This window comes from Diospyros lotus, chromosome 10 (genome assembly GCF_014633365.1).
Source record: "Diospyros lotus cultivar Yz01 chromosome 10, ASM1463336v1, whole genome shotgun sequence".
In the NCBI taxonomy this organism is placed as follows: Eukaryota; Viridiplantae; Streptophyta; class Magnoliopsida; order Ericales; family Ebenaceae; genus Diospyros; species Diospyros lotus.
This window is the reverse complement of record NC_068347.1, coordinates 23,222,849-23,241,370: the sequence shown is the minus strand read 5'-3', so window position 1 is coordinate 23,241,370 and position 18,522 is coordinate 23,222,849. Positions and strand designations below refer to the sequence as shown.

General features: G+C 38.4%; 1 protein-coding gene across 5 annotated transcripts in view; it reads left to right on the top strand.

The window, feature by feature from the left end:
• LOC127811662 (uncharacterized) overlaps positions 1–18,522 on the top strand; it is a 38,559-nt gene extending 20,037 nt beyond the window's left edge. The window contains exons 6-15 of one of the 5 annotated variants that reach the window (XR_008025768.1): positions 6,604–6,679; positions 6,788–6,818; positions 7,494–7,616; positions 7,701–7,780; positions 8,164–8,421; positions 15,347–15,448; positions 15,572–15,622; positions 16,451–16,618; positions 16,733–16,820; positions 17,818–17,875. Coding sequence is in view for 4 of the 5 variants with exons in the window: in XM_052351731.1 (XP_052207691.1) it covers positions 6,604–6,679; positions 6,788–6,818; positions 7,494–7,616; positions 7,701–7,780; positions 8,164–8,421; positions 15,347–15,448; positions 15,572–15,622; positions 16,733–16,820; positions 17,818–17,990 (982 nt within the window). In the remaining variant the exon portion in view is untranslated. Of the gene's footprint in view, positions 1–6,603; positions 6,680–6,787; positions 6,819–7,493; positions 7,617–7,700; positions 7,781–8,163; positions 8,422–15,346; positions 15,449–15,571; positions 15,623–16,450; positions 16,619–16,732; positions 16,821–17,817 lie in introns of all 5 variants that reach the window. The other 4 variants (XM_052351734.1, XM_052351733.1, XM_052351732.1 and 1 more) reach the window with 4 other exon arrangements.

The following is an 18,522-nucleotide window of genomic DNA, read 5'->3' as shown; positions in this document are numbered from 1 at the left end:
TATTCTTTGCCTTATTCTAGTCCGGTTAATTCTAAGGATTCATCAAATATGACTAAGGAGGAACCTACTCCAAGTACTCCTCCCCTACAAGTCTATTCAAGACTGAAGCGGTTGGTTTCTAGCCCTATGCATGTCCAGGAATTCAATTCATCTCTTGAACCTGCTATTGATACGAGCACCGATAGTCTCCTTGAAATCTTATCAGGTAAATCTCCTATTGATCCCTTTGTATCTATAATCGAACCTATTAAACTTGTGAGTGAGTTTGAAATCTCTCAAACTGACCTTGAATGGCCTATTGCTCTTAGAAAAGGCACTAGGACCTGTACCAAGCATCCATTGCATCTGTTTCTGTCCTATTCAAGTTATTATCTACCCTAAATAAAACCTTCCTGACCAGCTTGCATACCATACCTATTCCCAAGCACTTTATTGAAGCTACAGGGGATGAGAATTGGAGGAATACCATGGAAGTAGATGGTAACCCTTGAAAAAAACCAAACTTGGGGGCTGGTTCAATTATCTAAAGGAAAATACTTGGTGGGATGTAAATGGGTTTACACAGTCAAATATAATTTTGATGGGACATTAGATAGATATAAGGTAAGGCTAGTGGCCAAGGGATACACTCAAGTATATGGTATAGATTACCTAGACACATTTGCCCTTGTTGCAAAGCTAAACATAGTTTGGGTATTCCTATCTTTAGCTGCTAATCTAGGCTGGCCATTGCTGCAATATGATGTAAAAAATGCCTTCTTGCATGGAGACCTAGAAGAGGAAGTTTACATGGATTTACCACCTAGATATAGTCCAATTACCCAAGATCATGTAGTGTGCAAATTGAAGAAGGCTTTATACAGTCTTAAACAATCTCCCAAGGCTTGGTTTGGTCGATTTATGAAAGTGATTCTTACTTTAGGGTATAAACAAAGTCAAGGAGACCATACCCTCTTCATACATCACTTGGCCACAGGGGGAGTGACAGTGTTACTTGTGTATGTGGATGATATTCTTGTGACTGGAAATGATGAAGAAGTTAGGAATAAACTCAGGGAATACCTAATCAAGGAGTTTGAAATTAAAGAATTGGAGAGATTGAAATACTTCTTAAGCATAGAAGTTGCACACTCAAAAGAAGTCATCTTTATCTCACAACAGAAATATATTGTGGATTTGCTAACATAAATTAGACTACTAGGTTGTAAGGCAACTAAAACTCTAATGGAACCCAATCATAAATTGGGGGAAGTTCCAGAGGATAATGAAGTTGATAAGGGGTCCTACCAAATGCTAGTGGGTAAACTAATTTACCTAGCTCATACTTGACCGAATATTGCATATGCAGTGGGGGTGATTAGCCAATTCATGCATGATTCGAAAGAACTCACCTAAGGGCAATTTATAGAATACTGCATTATTTGAAAGGAACACTGGGAAAAGGCATTATGTTCAAAAGGGGAGAATGTGTGACACTTGAAGCTTATACTGATGTAGATTATGCAGGGTCGGTGGTGGATATGAGATCTACATCTAGGTATTGTACCTTCCTAGGGGGTAACCTTGTGACTTGGAGGAATAAGAAACAAGGTGTAGTGGCCCGGTCAAGTGCGGAGGCAGAATTCAAATCCATGGATCTAGGAGTTTGTGAGTTGCTTTGGTTGAAAATATTACTAGATGACTTGAAAATCACTTTGATAGCACCTATGAGACTCTTATTGTGACAACAAATCAGCAATAAGTATTGCTCACAATCCAATCCAATATGATAGAACTAAGCATGTTGAAGTGAACATACATTTTATCAAAGAAAAATTGAATAGTGGCTTGATTTGTACCCCGTATATATCATTTTGTGAACAACTTGCAGATATTCTAACTAAAGGGTTACCCGCAACCATGTATCAGAAGATGACTAGCAAGCTTGGAATGGATGATATCCATTCTCATTCTTGAGGGGGAGTGTCAACGATTGAAGTTTAAAGTTTGAATGGAAGAGGATAAGGAGCCGAGAAGATGAAGCTTTATTTGTTTTAAGTTTTTTAATCTCTTATGTAAATTTGTAAATTATGAAGCTATTGTTGTAATCTAGTCCTACTAATTAGGATTGTAATTTGTTCCTAGTTTTTAGGAGCTTTCTTGTATATATTAGCTTATACGTGGAATGGAAGTTCTATTCTCTTCAAAGTTCCTTTTGACAGTGGGAATAGCAACTGAATCAAGAGTAGTGATAAAGGCTTTGTATTGAGGGGCTAGTTTGTGAAGTGAAACAAACTAGGAGATGGGATGATGGGTACATTTCTAGCTAGCTTTTCTCAATGCAATAGGTAAATCTAAATTGCAACATTCAGGTTCATCAACAAATGAAGTAGGTTGAGGATTTCATTACTTGATATTGATTCATTTGCTTGGATTTGTGTCGGTTACGAATTTGACTTTGGCCTCCTTGAGTAAACTTTCTGTTTGGTTGGCTTCGAAGCTGTCTTTGGAGCTGGTTCAATCGGCTGGTGATGTTCTTCAGCCACAATGTCTTCCAATGAATTAGGTGGAGACAAAGAAGGTGGTATATGAGTGGAGGAAGGAAGTGGTGTTGTGAAGTCTAATCCTCTATCTTCCAATGAATGCCCCCCTTGAAGGTAGGGATTGGAGGAATGAAAATAAGGTTCTTTTTCATTGAATGTGATATCCCTGGTGATGAAGACTCTACAGGTCAATGGGCGATAACATTTGTAGCATTTTTGAGTGTTAGTATCCAATGAAGATACATCTTAGAGCTCTAGGGTTAAGTTTGCTTTGGTTTTGACTGTGTATATGAACAAAAGCAATGCATCCAAAGGCTCTAGGAGGTATTTTGTTACGATATGAGAAATCAGGATATAATTTAGATAGTAACTGTATGGGGGCATGGGGCTCTTGTTACTTGAGACTTTGGAGGGAACCCGATTGATTAGGTAGGCAATAGTTAAAAGAGCTTCTCCCCAAAATTGGTTAGGGACATTAGAGTGGAATAGGAGGGAACGAGTGGCATTTAGGATGTGTGTATTTTTCCTTTCAACCATTCCATTTTGTTGAGGTGTATCAACACAAGAGGATTGGTGAACAATTCCTTCCTTTCTGAGAAAATTTTTAAGATTTTGATTAAAATATTTTCTTTCATTATTGGATCTAATCCTCTTAATTGATATCCCAAACTAAGTAGTTATCATTTTAATGGAAATTCTAAAAGATCGAACTAATTTTTGATTTTTCTTTCACAAGATATAACATGTTGTTTGAGTACAATTATCAATAAAGGACACAAACCTTTCATGGTCCCCACACATCACTATGGATGAAAAAGAAAGGCTTAGAAGTTCTTTGATATTCACAGGAAAGGAAACATGATGATGTTTGGCAACCTCACAAATATCATAATGAAAATTATCAATAGCAGCATTTTGGAAAAGTAAAGGAAACACATTTTTTAGTAAATTGAAAGGAGGATGTTCTAGCCTAAAATGTTGAAGCCAAGTTTTAGATGAGTTTGAAAGATTGGATGAGTTGAAGGAAACACCATGAGCTTTAGAGAGCACCTGTTGAGCATCACCCCAATCGGACTTGCTTGAATCCTCAAGGTCAAGGTAGTAGAGCCTGTTTCATTCCCTAGCAAATCCAATGCTCACCCCAATCGGACTTGCTTGAATTTAGGTCCTAAAAAACACAATGGTTAACAAAAAAAATCACTTTGCAATTTAAATTTTTGTTGTGTTGGTGGATGGAGAGAAGGTTGGTAGAGAGCTTAGGAACATGGAGAACATCTTTTAGGGTGAGTTGAGGACTTACCAATAACAGAAGATCCATCAGCAATAATGATTCTTTTGTTACCAGGGGAAGGTTTGTAGGTGTCAGAATAGGTTGGGTCATGTGTCATATGATTAGTTGCTCCTAAATCAAGAACCCATGAGTCACGATTATTAGAAACTTTAGAGTTTTCAGAGATTAGGCACTCACTTGATTGAGCTAATGAACACACATTAGAAGATTTAGAGAGAATGTCAAGAAAGGCCCTGATTTTATCAAGCTCTTCCCCTTGCAAAGGTTCTTTGGTGTCATGTCCCTAATAGTAGTATAAGGGCAATATTGTAATAAGGATATAGTACTTGTTAGGCTTATAGTTGTATTGCACATAGGCAGATGATGGTTGGAGGCTATAAATAAGCCATTGCTGTAAGAGAGTAGGCATGTTTGAATTGATGAATTGAAATCTCTTATTTCCCTCACTTGCATTCTCTCAATCTCCCGCCAATTTCTCTCTTTCTTTCCCTCTTTGTCTTGTTCTCCCCAATTACCTCCTAAACCTGTTATGAACCCTAGGTTCATGACATTTGGCTTCTCTCTCGAGGAGTTCCTTCCCCATTCATTAGATTGGTGTGAGGTTGCTGCCGACCCTTAGTCTGATTGAGAACTTTGGCCCTTCCATAGAGTTTGTAGCAGTTCTCTCTCGTGTATCATGGCTTCTTGCAATAAGTACACCATAACCCATCTTGGCTTGATGTTTTCGCTGAATTTGGCTTTTGGTTTTGTCCAAGGCTGCTGTTGTCCTTATCCCCTTTTGATACCATGGCTGACCCTTTTGTTTGTTGGGTCTCAAGCATAACTTTCTGTTGACACTCTTCAAATCTTACAATAGCAAAAACTTTAATTAATGATGGTAGCTGCTTTTTTCTGATTAGTTGAACTTGAACCTGATCAAAGTCCATGGTCAAACTTGCCAGAAACTCAAATATTCTATCCCTCTCCATATAGCTTTGAAGATTGTCAAATCCGAGATTTGACAGTGGACTCTTCCGGAATTTAGGAAGAGGGAAGAAGAATTGGTAGGAGAGAAGAACCGGGAGAATTTGAGAGAGAGAGAGAGAGAGAGAGGGGGGGGGGGGGGGGGGGAGGAGATCTGTGGAATAATCCTCACATGATCCCCACTCTCCCGAGATAGCTTTTATTTATAGGTTGCTTGGCTTACAATCTAGAGAGTTCTAAGTAACTAACTCTCTGCTGTTAGTACCCAAGTGGCCATGTGCAGCTTGGGTCCTAATTACAATCATACCAAGCTACTAATTACAGTTGTTCCCTTCGGCTGTAACAAGTATTAGCATTTGTTGGGCATTTCATCTATATGTTTTGATAGTGGTCTGTTTCAAGCCAAAGTCCCTTCATGATATTGTAGTACTCGGTGACTGAATGAGTACCTTGTTTTGTCATTGAAATCTTCATCTTGAGTTCAAATATGACTGCTGTGCCTTGAGCTTTGGAGTATGACTGACAAGTGGTTTCCCAAATCTCTCGGATAGTGGGAAGAAACATACAGTTTTTGCTGATTTCAGGTTGCATCGAGCCCCATATTCATGACATTATCATGGAATCTTCTTCATCCCAGGCTTGAAACTTTGAATCTTCTTTGCTAGGTTCGGTTCCTTCTAGGTGGCTAAGCTTTACTTTCCCTTTAAGATGTGTCTTCACAATTTGTGACCATTGAATGTAATTCTTTCCATCAAGTCGGTATTTTCTCATATTCGAAGTTCTCAATTCAATGAATTAATTGAAGGCTGCGAAACAAGCCTGGTTGGTGTGGAGGTAACACTTCCTGAATCACTTATTGTCAGAAAAATTTTAGGTGGTCAATTATGGCTATTTAGGAAGAATAGAGTAGAAAGATGCTGGTCAGGTCGGCAAAATGGCAAGGGTGCAGAAGGGAAGGCCGATTATTGGCAAGTTGCTGAAGGCACAGAGAGAAAAAATTGGCAATAAGGTCGATTATCAGTAGTGAATGCTGATTGAGAGAGAGCCCAAGGATGGTGGCTCTGATACCATGTGGAAAAGAATACTTTTTTATATCGTATTGTATGGTGTAACCGTACAATAGGTATTTATTACAAGTGCGTGGATCCTGATTTAGGCAACCAATCCCAAATAATTAGGGATTGGTCAACTCAATCAACGAAGGAAAAAAATAAGGGAAACAATATCAAATAGGAAACATAATCTTATCCTAATAAAAAAGGAAACTCTAGAAATAAGGAAATAGAGATATTTTAGGAAAGAAGCAATTATAGGAAAGATTTCTGGATTTCTAACAATTTCTTTTGCACTTTTGCTTGGTGTCAACATGGCATGGATGCTGGATAAGATTTTAAGCTGAGTCCTGGAAGGAAGTGCATATCTGTGTGCTGTATGATAATGAAAGCACTCCTTTCTTTCTTTCTTTCTTTTCTTGCAGGTAACTTAATGCAATTTAGTACTTGAGTCTCTTTCCCAGAAGGTGTGTCCCATAAGGGACTTGGATACACATGATTTTCAATGATGATTTCAACATTTTTTGAGTCAATACATTGTTCCTTTTCATATCTACAAACATGTGGTGCATGCCTGATTTTGCTGGACATCTTTATAGAAGAATTGGCTATATCTACCATTGTCACTTGACTCAATTGTTGGCTTTTTTAATTATGACTTGGTGGACATAAATATGCTTGTCCTAGTTCCCCAACCCAAAACTTTGATATCCTTTTATTGTGTCTTATTTGTTTGCTAATGGAGTCACTTGTATGGTCGAATTGTTTCTGACAGAGAGGCTAGAGATGGGAGGTCTCAAGAGAAACAGTTTCATTATCAACAGAAGTCTAACTTTCAAAAGGAAGAAAGTGTATGTTGAGATAGTATGAAAGCATTTTATTTGTTAGGAACTGGGAATTTTTATTTTACATGGTAGTTGATCATTGTCTTAATGTTATTTCTGTTGCCATTTCTACAGACACGTGAAGCTCAAGGCTCGGTTCCAAGCTGTGAGTTAAATTTTCCTCTTAATTGTTTATAGCTTCAAAATGACTGGATTTAACTTTGTATAGAAATGGCCTGCCTGTCAATCAATTTGATCTTTTAGATTACCAATAGAGAAACAATTAGCATATATGATTTTGAGGACTTCCAGCGTGGCAGGTGCACTTCATAATAAGGAGCATAGTAGGCCTTGGAATTCTTATCTGTCTGGATTAGTATATTTGCTAGGTGAATTTATTTCAACAATAGCCTTCATATGTGTGTGTGTGTGTTTATATATATATATATATATATTTACATGTATCTGTCAATGACTACTGTTTAGTGGCATAGAACTGGTTAAAATTTAATTGATGCTTTCCATAGTCTGATTCACTGGATGCGATCTGCACTAAATTTCCAATATGTGGTGCATCTAGTGATGGGTTAGTTCTCTTGCAATTGGTAACCCATGTGCTGTTAGGATTTTATTGTCCGATCTTTGTGGATGCCACTTTTTCCCTTGCTCATTGCTGCTTGCATATATATTTCCGAATCGGTTCTAGCAGGATTCCTTTGTGGCCCAATTCAGTGCTGTTACTAGGTTTGAAATTTGGTGTTGCTTAATCTTTTATTAAGATTACCTGGTTCACCCAACTAAATGCTATTATCAAATTATAAAACACCAACTTCATGCACAGTAGATGCTTGCTCTGCTCAGTCAATAGCTGTTGAAGAAATTGAACGCGATACATCATCCAAGCAGCTACAAAGTGGTGCACCATCTGAACGTCCTGCTCCTGTTATCAAACTGAAGGATCAAGGTCAGGAAAGGCATCCTTCAGAATACAGTTCACTTTCTAGTGCTAATTCTTTAGGTGTTTCATCTGCTGGAACTTCTATTTTAGGGGGCACTGCAGAATCCTGTGTCAATTTATCAATTCCAAATGGGATGGCTCCTCCAAAAAGTTCAAGTTTGACTTCTAAGGTAAATGGATCTTTCAAATATTATTGCATGCATTGTAGCTTAATACATGGCTGCTTCTGTAATTTTCTTTCTTCATTCTATGATAGTTTAAAAATAATCCACCGTTAACCAAAAGTATTGTAAAAATAGGGTTTGAAGCACATCAGGGCTTGTAGCCCCATTGGTAATTTTCCCATCAAATCTGGTGATTAGGCAAATTGATAAGGAGCTCCAGTTATTACCTAGTTATTGGGTGTGGATTATCAATTTGACAGAAATTGAAAGATTTCAGTCACTCATTAATTTGATAATTGAATGTAAATGTTCCCTAAAAAACTCACAATACTATTTTAATTTTTTTGTTTAGACCAGATTAATAATTCTTTTGAACCTTTTGGCTTTAGGAATTTAAGCTCAACCCTGGGGCAAAGGTGTTTTGTCCATCATTTGCCAATCATAGATCAGTGACTCCTCCAGCAGTGCCAGCAGTTGCTAATGTGACTTACATCCCAGACAACTTCCCTGTGGTGCCTATTGCTAGTCCACAGCCAGAAGCAGACATCAGTTCTTTTGTTCCTCGTTCATCTCTGCCTGTTAAGTTTGTTCCCTATGGTAACTTAATGGCCGGAAATGGTGACAGTGATTCTCAATATCCTCAACCGGTATGTTTATCAAGCGCTCTCTCTCCCCCCCCCCCTTTCTTTACATGTAATCATGCATTATTTTTAATGGCGATTTGAGTTTCCAGTTCTGACTTTTCTGTAAACAAGACAATGAATGGAATGTTCAATATTCATAAGTTACTTGGGTTTTATTTTACTCTTCACTTGAGATGAAGCACTTGGAAGTTCCATTTATTACTATTGGGATGATAACAGTCTGTTTCTTGTGGTGATACCGTGATAATATAGATTTAGTGTAGAATTCACAATAAGAATATCTGGTGATTTTTGCACTGGTTGCGACCTAATGCAACCCTTCTCTTTTATCCAGTATTGGGATCAATTATGATAAGAAATAAAAGGGATTACTCAACGCAGGTGGAGTTGAATACAGATTTAGAATAGGAAAATTTTAATACCTATCTATCTCCTATCTTTTGTTGGTAATTTTTTAGTTTTTCTGCTACCATGCTTCATGGCACACAAGGAAGATGTGGCTAGTGCCGAAGGTATAGGCTTCTATGATAACAACAATATACCTCTGACCATTTGAGTACTTAACAGTCATTTTGGGGCTATGTTGAATTTCTCTTTCTTGTTTGGTGGTTATTTATGGTCAGTAAGTATGGATGCAACTTTTAGGATTGTTGATGTTATCAAACCATATGTGGATGGTTTCAACCTGAAGTCTACAATTGTTTCTAGAGTGCATTAACAAAATTGTCCAAGTATTTCACATGGTTATCCTTAGGTAGCCGACAGCCAGCGTAAAACCTAATCGGATCCAAATATGAATTCTAGACAAACTATCTGTTGGGATGTAACCCACATAGAAGTTTAGAATTCATGTAGCCAACCCCACATAGTGGGATAACGGCTGGATATGTTGTTGAAACAAAGATGATTTTTTAGGGCCCCCCCAAAAAACCCCTCATTTTCTTTCAGTAAAGGAGGGTTGCTGGAGTGAAGATTAGGAATGCCCGTGGGGGAAGAATAAAGATGCCAAGCTATTGCTAGATTACAGGAGACCTGAAGGGAGAGAGTAAATGCTTTTGAGAGATAGAGGGGAGGTGACAATAGGATGTAGTCTCTTCTTCAACTTTTATGTGTTTCTAAGCCTTGGAAGACAAACTCACTTCATGATGACCTAAGGGTAGGAGGCATGCTCCTTGGCTAGCAATATTGGTTGAAAAGCCAACTACTTTGGGTTAGTTAGGGGGCAACTAAGTGTTAAGAGGGTAGTTGGGCACTTTGTGTGGTATATGCAGAAACTGATAAACAATGTCAATCTGGCTTGTTATATTGTATGCTCTCTCTCTCTCTCTCTCTCTCTCTCTCTCGTGTAACCATTCAAAGTGAGGTCTGCTTGAGGGAGGAGGGTTGAGTGCCTAGATGAACAACCCTTAAACTAGTGTACTCTCAAATCTATAATGATTTTGAGGTACATAGGTCTTGCCTTGAACCAAGGGTTTTTGAGAGGTGTATTAGTTGTGCAACTTGCCATGGAGGGAGGTGATGCTTAGAGGACGGAGTATGTCACAACCCAAGAGTTAATTAGAATAGCTATGCTGTATTTCTTTTATTTTAATTGTTGTACCTATATTCCAGCTATCAATTATGTTTGAATTAGAAAGGCCACATGTGAGGCCTTAGGAAAAGGATAAAATAGTTTGTTGTAACTGCTGGAGGGGGGGATGATCTGTTGCATCCACACCCACGCCAAGCAGCACCTATATGTATTCATCCCATTCCATGGGAGAAGACATGCTGGAAATTGATAATTGAATCTCTGATTTTCCTCTCTACATTTTTCTCTAAATCTCCCTTCCGTTTCTCTCTATTACTCTCTCCCTTTCTACTAATTTCTTCCCCCCATTTTTGCTCCATTTCCTTCTCCAATCATTCTGTTATCAGTTCTATTTCAATTATGACTTCTTCCCCAATTCAATCCCTCCCCAATTACTTCTTAAACCTATTATGAACCCTAGGTTCATGACAAATTGGTATTAGAGCCACCGTTTCTCGGCGGTTCTCTCTGTTAAGTGATTCCAGCGAATACAAGGACTCTAACGAGTTTCCTTGGTTACGGTGTGATAGGCGAGTGTAAGCATTCGAAAGGAATCAAGGCCGATTCAAGAATTCAGGTGAATTCCAACCAGTGGTCGGTGATTGGGTGGGAACTCCACTGGTAATATTGAAGTCACTTTGATCGTGAGTTGATAGCGAGAAGGAAGGCTTGATTGAAGTAAAGCCTCAAGTGATTTTCAGCGAGCCAGATTAGCATCGATCAAACGAGGAGACCATTTCAATCATTCCGATCCGACTTGTCCGAACGATGAAGCAAAGCTAAGCGAATTCAGATTACCATGAGTCCAACAGAGGAGTGGCTCTCGGCTTGAGAATTCTGAAAGTGTGTTAGAGTCTTGAAGACAAAGCCGACCATTGACGCTTGGCCATGAATTTCAGTGAGTCTTGCTCGAAGTGGAAGGGAATGCAGCTTCAACGGACTTGGAAGCCAAGTCGTAAGCTACTGCAACCCCCGAATTCTCAATTTCGCATAATTTTGTTGGTTGCATCTCATTCGCTCAAGGAAAGCGAGCAGCCTAGACGATCCCAGAGGCGATAGTTTGTCGAAGGTGACACGGACCAATAGGCGTTTGTGACTGTAGCGGACGAAGAGTGTGGACGTCTTGAGGCGATCTCGAGTCCATTGGAGGTTGATGCGGACGTCTAGGAGGTCGTGACTGGAGTGGGTGTTGCGATTTGGACTCGGGAGTAGGTGTAGCGATTGATCTGACAGTGAATTCTGGTGATTTTGGAATTAGAAACGATTGTAAATTGGGCTGGGAGCCTTGGACGGTGATTGGGCAGTAGTTGTTCTTTGGCTGTGATTTTGACTTGAGTGTAAGGCAGGGAAATCAGTTTCCATAGTTAAGGTCCAGGTTGAGAAGGATTGAAGGCAACTTGGCCTGGCTGGTCCGATGTTGTTTTTGGCAACTTCGGTGAATTCATTGAGCAGCGAATTCTAGAGTCCAGTGAGTCAATGGAACTAGAAGTTCAGACAACTACTCACCGATCACTTTCCTAAGGTTACGGAAATTGAGCTTGGGCTGAAAGTTGAGGCCGAATGTGGAAGGAAAAGCAAATTCGAGCCAGCCGATTCTAGTGGTGAAGCTGACAGTCAGTGTTCGAATTTTTGCAGGCCGCAATAGGAGGTGATTCCAATTGAATTCTAGGCTGCTAGTAAGGTATACAAAGGGTAGTTTCGACTTTGAATTTTGGTTAACTTTGTTTGAATGGGAGAGGCAAAGAAGAGCAATATGTATATAGCTCCTTGGTCTTCAAAGTATGCTGATTGTGAAAAATCAGCTAAGGGAAGCAGGGCACACGTGAAACAAATGGGGTCTCAATTGCAGTCGAATGATGCTGCATTTTTAGTGGTTAATTTTCATGCAAGAGAGCAGCCTCAATTGCAGCGGACCATTGCTGCATTTTCAGTGGGGTATCCAACTCGTGAAGCTAGGGGAGGCAGTGCATACATGGGGCAGATGAGCCTTCAATTGCAGCAGAAGAAAGCTTCCTTTACAGTTGGAATGGAGCCTCAATGGCAACCAAAGAAGGCTGCATTTGCAGTTGGCAGCAACATGGACAAAGGAACAAGCAATGGGATTCATGAAGAGTGCGGAAAATTTGGCCCTATGTTCCGTGAGAAGTTGCAAGAGTTTGCGATGATACTTATCAAGAAGTATCATTGCAACTTTCCTATTGAATACTTCGATGATTATCACAGAAGTTTTAACAAGGAGGAATTTCTCAAAAATGGACCAATCGAAGGAGAAGTTAAGATGGCAGGAAGGGGATTCAGTTGCAGTGATTGAGAAGTTAGAAGAAAAAATAATACCCCACGATGCATCTACTGAAAGGCTGCAAGGAAATAATAGGGAAGCAATTGATGAAGTGATAGAGGAAGCCAAAGCCAACTCGTTACCCCGGGTGGCTAGTGCATGGGGGAAGGATTTGGTAGCGTTCCAGATCAGAAGTTTGTGGGAAATGGAATAGCATTGGGTCAGAAAATCTAATTGAAAGACCAGCAATTTATACAGATATTGGAGTTGGAATTCTCCCTCTGATTCTGGACTTACTGGAAGCTAAGAGTGGGAATACCTACAACATTTATCCTAGGCCGGGTTAAGATTGTGATGGACCACATGCAATTAAAGAAGGCCCTAAGTATATTGCTCCTTTGTCTTTGGATCCAAAGAAGGTTGAATCATCCTTGGCTGGGGTTAAAATAGGTATCAGACAGCCCCCAGTGCGGGTTGTAGCTGGAAAAAAACTAAGGGAGGTAGCTAAAGAAGTTGTAGGTTTTTCCGAAGGGAACAAAATTCCAGCTGTTGTATTGGTTCCTCCTCCAGTTGGAAAATTTGGATGCTGGTCAATTGCATTGACTGATAAATAGATGGTTGAAGATGATCTGGTAGCAAGTCATGATGATGTTACGGTTGAGAAAAAAGAGGAGGAAAAAGTCTAGAAGGATAAAGAAGGAAAGAAACATTAAATTGATAGAGAAAACTAGAATTGGATGAATATGAACGTTTCAATGTAATAAGTTTCTTGCGAACAAGAAACTTTTCAAGGAGAGGGAATTGTCACAACCCAAGAGTTAATTAGAATAGCTATGCTGTATTTCTTTTACTTTAATTGTTGCACCTATATTCCAGCTATCAATTTTGTTAGAATTAGAAAGGCCACATGTGAGGCCTTAGGAAAAGGACAAAATAGTTTGTTGTAACTGCTGGAGGGGGGAATGATCTACTGCATCCACACCCACGCCAAGCAGCACCTATATGTATTCATCCCATTCCATGGGAGAAGGCATGCTGGAAATTGATAATTGAATCTCTGATTGTTTTCTCTACATTTCTCTCTAAATCTCCCTTCCGTTTCTCTCTATTACTCTCTCCCTTTCTACTGATTTCTTCCCCCCATTTCTGCTCCATTTCCTTCTCCAATCATTCTGTTATCAGTTCTATTTCAATTATGACTTCTTCCCCAATTCAATCCCTCCCCAATTACTTCTTGAACCTGTTATGAACCCTAGGTTCATGACAGAGTACTACTGAGGAATAGTTGGGTGGACAGTCCATTCAAAACGGGAATTATGTGCCTAGATAGAGAAGGGTTGTAGCAGACCCAAGTATCATACTAACTTGTGGATAGTATCATGTGGGTTGGGGCTATTGCACATCACTCGAGGCAAGTGTGCCGGAGTTTAGAAGAGAAGCTTGACAGGAGGCATATGTTGAATGCAGATTGGATATATACTAAATGATGCCATTTAGAGAGGTAGGTGGCACTACTTAACAATTGCATTTGAAATGTGAGTTTCTGATCCAAGGGTTATCTCGAGTTTTTCACCAAAAGGAGGCATAATGTGTTTGCACACACATATAATATTATACACCAATGGCCATGGGGTAAAGGGTAAAATCCAAAGTGTCAGCACTCTCTACGTTTGAACATGTATATTTTGGCTAGAAAGGACACCAAGAAGGAAATAAATGAAGCAAGTTCAGAAGTGTATAAATTTTTTTTATGAATAACCAGACAAAACAAAATACCATACACTCTTAATGAATGTGGAGAAACAAATATCATCTTGGAACATCTTTGTAATTCCAAAGATGATAGACTTTATGTGTTTATAGATATTGACGTATTTGCATGAAAGAAGTGAAGCAAGCTTATAAGAAAAATGAATACTGGTAAAATTATTAGATTGGATTATATCTAGATAGAAATATGAAATGCATGGGAAGAAAAGACATTTTATGGTTGATGAAACTATTTAATGAGGATGCTTGATGAGTGGAAAAATAACACTATTTACTCATTTACAAGAATTTACAAGAACAAAGGAGACATTAAAAATTGTGAAAATTACAGGGGTGAAACTAATTAGCCATATTATGATACTTTGACGGGTGATTGAGCAAATTAAGAAAGGAAATCAAGGTCTTCGAAAATGAATTATTTTCATGCTGAGTAAGTCAACACTAAAAGCTTTCTATTTGCTGAGAATAAAAAGTATTAGAAATAATAAGAAGGATTTATGTATGGGGATTATAGACCTGAGAAAACCCTAAGATGGAATTCTCATAAAAGCTTTTGCCTTTACAAAAGTGTTTTAAAGGAGGTTCCATTACAGTTGGATTACATTTATGCTTTTCATTGAGTTTTCATGCCTTTACTACTTAGCTTATCTAAGAAGAGACACCTTGGTGTATGGTATTTATATGATATTGTATTGGTAGAGAAGAGAAAAGGTATAAATATTAAGCTCTAGTTATGGAATGACACTTGTAAATCCAAAGATTTCAAATTGAATATGTCAAAAATGGAATAATATAGACTGTAGTTTAGTAAAAATAAAACTGGCATGATATTGTGTTGAGACTTGAAGATCCAGTTATTTTGAGAAAAGACTAGTTCAGATATCTCAGGTCAATTGTTCAAAAAGACGAAGAGATTATTGAGGATGTTACTAACAGAATCAATGCAAGATGGTTAAGCAGAAAAGTACTTCCAGCATTTTATGCGATTATAAAATCTTTGTAACAGAAAAAAGAAAAGTTTTGTCTGACTGGCTATAAAATCAGCTTTATTATATTGCACAAAATGTTGGACAACTAAATGTTAGCAGGATATATAGTCATAGAAACAGATGATTGGCAAAAATCTATACAGCCTGCCCCACTAATGGGTTAAGGTTTATTGTTGCTATTGTATTTCTCCAATTAATTTTAGCATAACTAGTAAGTTATTAATTGCCATCAAACATCTACTACTAACTGTGCTAATAACCTTGTCAGTGTGCAAGTGTCTAGAGTTATTGTCTCCTATTTAATTTTCTTTTTGATTACAGGTTATTGGACATGTGGGGGACAGGACCCAGCTGGCGACTTATGCTGGTCACCATCATCCTATCCAAGCAGGGCCCACGTATATGCATCCAAATTTCCAAAATGTAAATAATAGAGATTTATTTCTCAGGATTTTTTTGGTGTGCTTTTCTTCCTCAAAGTTAATTTTGTGTTGTGTAGTGTGACAAAGAGGTTGTGACTTTTTTATTGTTCATTGTGACCTTCAGGTTATGGTTGGACGATCGGGGCAGCTTGTTTATATGCATCCTGTTTCTCATGTAAGTTATGATCATTCAATGCAACTTGAAAGATTGCATGACATTAATATGTGCAGTTGAAATGTTTGTTGAGAAGCTAGCACAAGATAAAGGTATCTAGGACTGCAATATAATCTATATTAAATTATCTTTGTAAAGTATGGAAATAATCATGTGGATGGAGGAGCATGATAATCCCATTCTTAATCAACGGAACAAAATGAAGGTATCTCCCACATTAAACATTGTTTGGTTTTTCTGTAGTTGGAGCTGGTTGATGCTCAAGTTCACTGTTCCCCTCTTTCAAATTATATTATAAACAATGATTTTCTTGTCCACAGTTCTTTCACATTGTGGTTTACCTTAAATTTTTTTAAGCATATTCACTTGTGAGTTCCACTAATTGGATTAATTGTTGTTTCTGATCCAACTTGCTGCGCTGCGATTCCAACTCTAGTAGGGGAAATGGTCTAGAAAAATAGGTTCCGTGATTATGTTGAGCTTAAACTAACTATGTTGAACTAATTCATGAAAAAAACACTATTGTTGTATTACTATTTCTTATGGTGATAAAATCTAATGTACGAATTCTTACAAGTTACACCTATTAGCATCTGGTAAACAATAGTTTTGAGGGTCCATGGACCAAACAGTCTTGGCTATTCATGAACCCAGAATAATTCCTGCTAGATGCCGAAGCAAATAACTATTGGAGTCTTGAAAAATATGTGCCACATATCTTTTGCACTCAATCTTATTGTGCTGGAATAATTAAAATACAAGTGTTTTTTGTATATTTATCATTTTTTTTAGTGGTCATGCACCAATGAAGTCCTTGATTGTTTGTAGAGTCTGGTGAATTGCATCTATTGGCATCTGGTAAAAGCAAATCTTGAGGGCTATGGAGCGAACAACCTTTTGAGCCTTATTTCATAAATGATAAACCCAAAATAGTTCCTGCTAGACACTTTCTATATACAAACTTGCTGATCACTTTTTTTTTCCCTATCCATTTAGGTTTGTTTTCTTTCTTTTTCTTGCTTCTTTCTCATTTCTCTTTCATATTGCCCCTATTTCTCTCTGTTTTCTGCTACATTAAAATTGCCTTTTTCCCTTAATGTCAACTTGCAGCACGTGAATCAGGGTGTGTCAGCTTTCTCTCAAGTATCTACACGCCCTTTGCTGACTTCACACCAGGGCCATCTTCCCAAGCACCAAGGTATGGAAGAAACACAATTGTCTGTATTCCGACATATTGCATTGCATGAAGTAATAGCGTATTTTTTATTAGGCTGATTCTTGGGTGTGCAAATAAATATCCAATGTGATTTATGTTAAACTGAAATTATAGTACCATGAAAGAATTGCATTGGAGTAAAAATCTATATCGATTTAGCCAACTTGAAGCCTGCTTAACGAGCATACATATCCTTGTGCAAGAAGTCTCATATTCACAAAGTTTTGTTGTAAAAATGAATTTGAGCATGATCTTGATCCTTCCAGTACTTTGATACATTTTCCTCACAGTATGACAAGGCTTTGGAAGAGTCTTGAAAAATTGTTGTCAGGCACTTACTACATAAAAGAAAGCACTAATATTTGCTTGTTTTCTTAGACAAGAATACAACACACACCACACCACACCACACCAAACCCTACCTACCAGAGGGCTTACCAGCAATATGATTGGGCCACTGGATCCCCATCCCAGCGATATGATAAACTGCACAAGCCTGGAATTTTGATCGTGCACATGCACTAGTATTGTGGGAGGGTGAGATTTGCTCCCCTTCAAAGCACACTTGTACTTTGTGGTCTGTATCTAGCGTGGTTGATGTTACTTTTCTTAGTTTGAAGGGGCCTGTCTGGTTATCAGCTCTTAGGGTAAACGTGAATGAGTTTGCATTGCCATTGTCTAAGATCTCTTATGGTAAACTTCAATGACCATATGGGAGGGTCAATTGTATGGACCATGTGTGAGGCCTTGTAGTTACCAGAAGTAGAAGTTGTGTTATGAAGATTGATCAAAATTATTACTATTTCTACGGGAACCAGTTGAGAATACCAACAAAAAAGGGAATAGAGTGACATGAAATTGTAACAAGTAGGTTAAAACACGTCACTGCTCTAACAATAAAATCACTTTTTCCCTGTAATCTTTGGCCGGATATTCAGATTGCTTATGATTTTTTCAAATTAACTCTACCTAATTGCAGGGACTCCAGCACCTCAAGCATTGCAGTTGTGTGTGACCCCATCCTTTATAGCTGGTGGACAGCAGCAATTTACAGTCCAAAACCACTTCCCTCTTCCGCAGCCGCCGGTGCCAGTTATTCGTCATATCCCGGTCCCAGGATCTAACGGTATATTCGGCACAAAGTTTCCATAGGCATGTTCTCTTTTATGACCACCTCACAAAGAAATTTTTTTTCTTGCTACCAAAATTTTGACTGTCGCTCATTTGATCGAAGAACTATCAATGAGTATATATTTTGTGTCTCAGTAGAGGTTAGAGAAAGGGGGGGGGGGGGGGGGGGGGAGAGAGAGAGATTAGTGTAAAGTTCTAATGGTATTCGAAATTATTGGGAAATTCTTTCTGTAAAATGGGAGTCCTAGACGGACTTGGGTTTTAACAATCATGTTGAAGGGAAGAGCGCAAGTTCTTGGGGCTCGAGGAAGTTTTTTTTTTGTTTTGTTTTGTTTTGGTTTTGAATTGTATGGTAAAAATAAGATCATGTTACATTGGAAACTTTGGGCACCATTTAGTAGAGAAATAGAGTGTTGTGATTTGCAGTGTACAAAAGATTCAGTTTTATGGTAGAAATTATCATTTCAACGCTGTAACACTCTTGAGGAGGAATATGTTCTTTTGTTTTTTGAAATGTTTAATTGGTTAAACATGACATTGAGACTTGCTTACT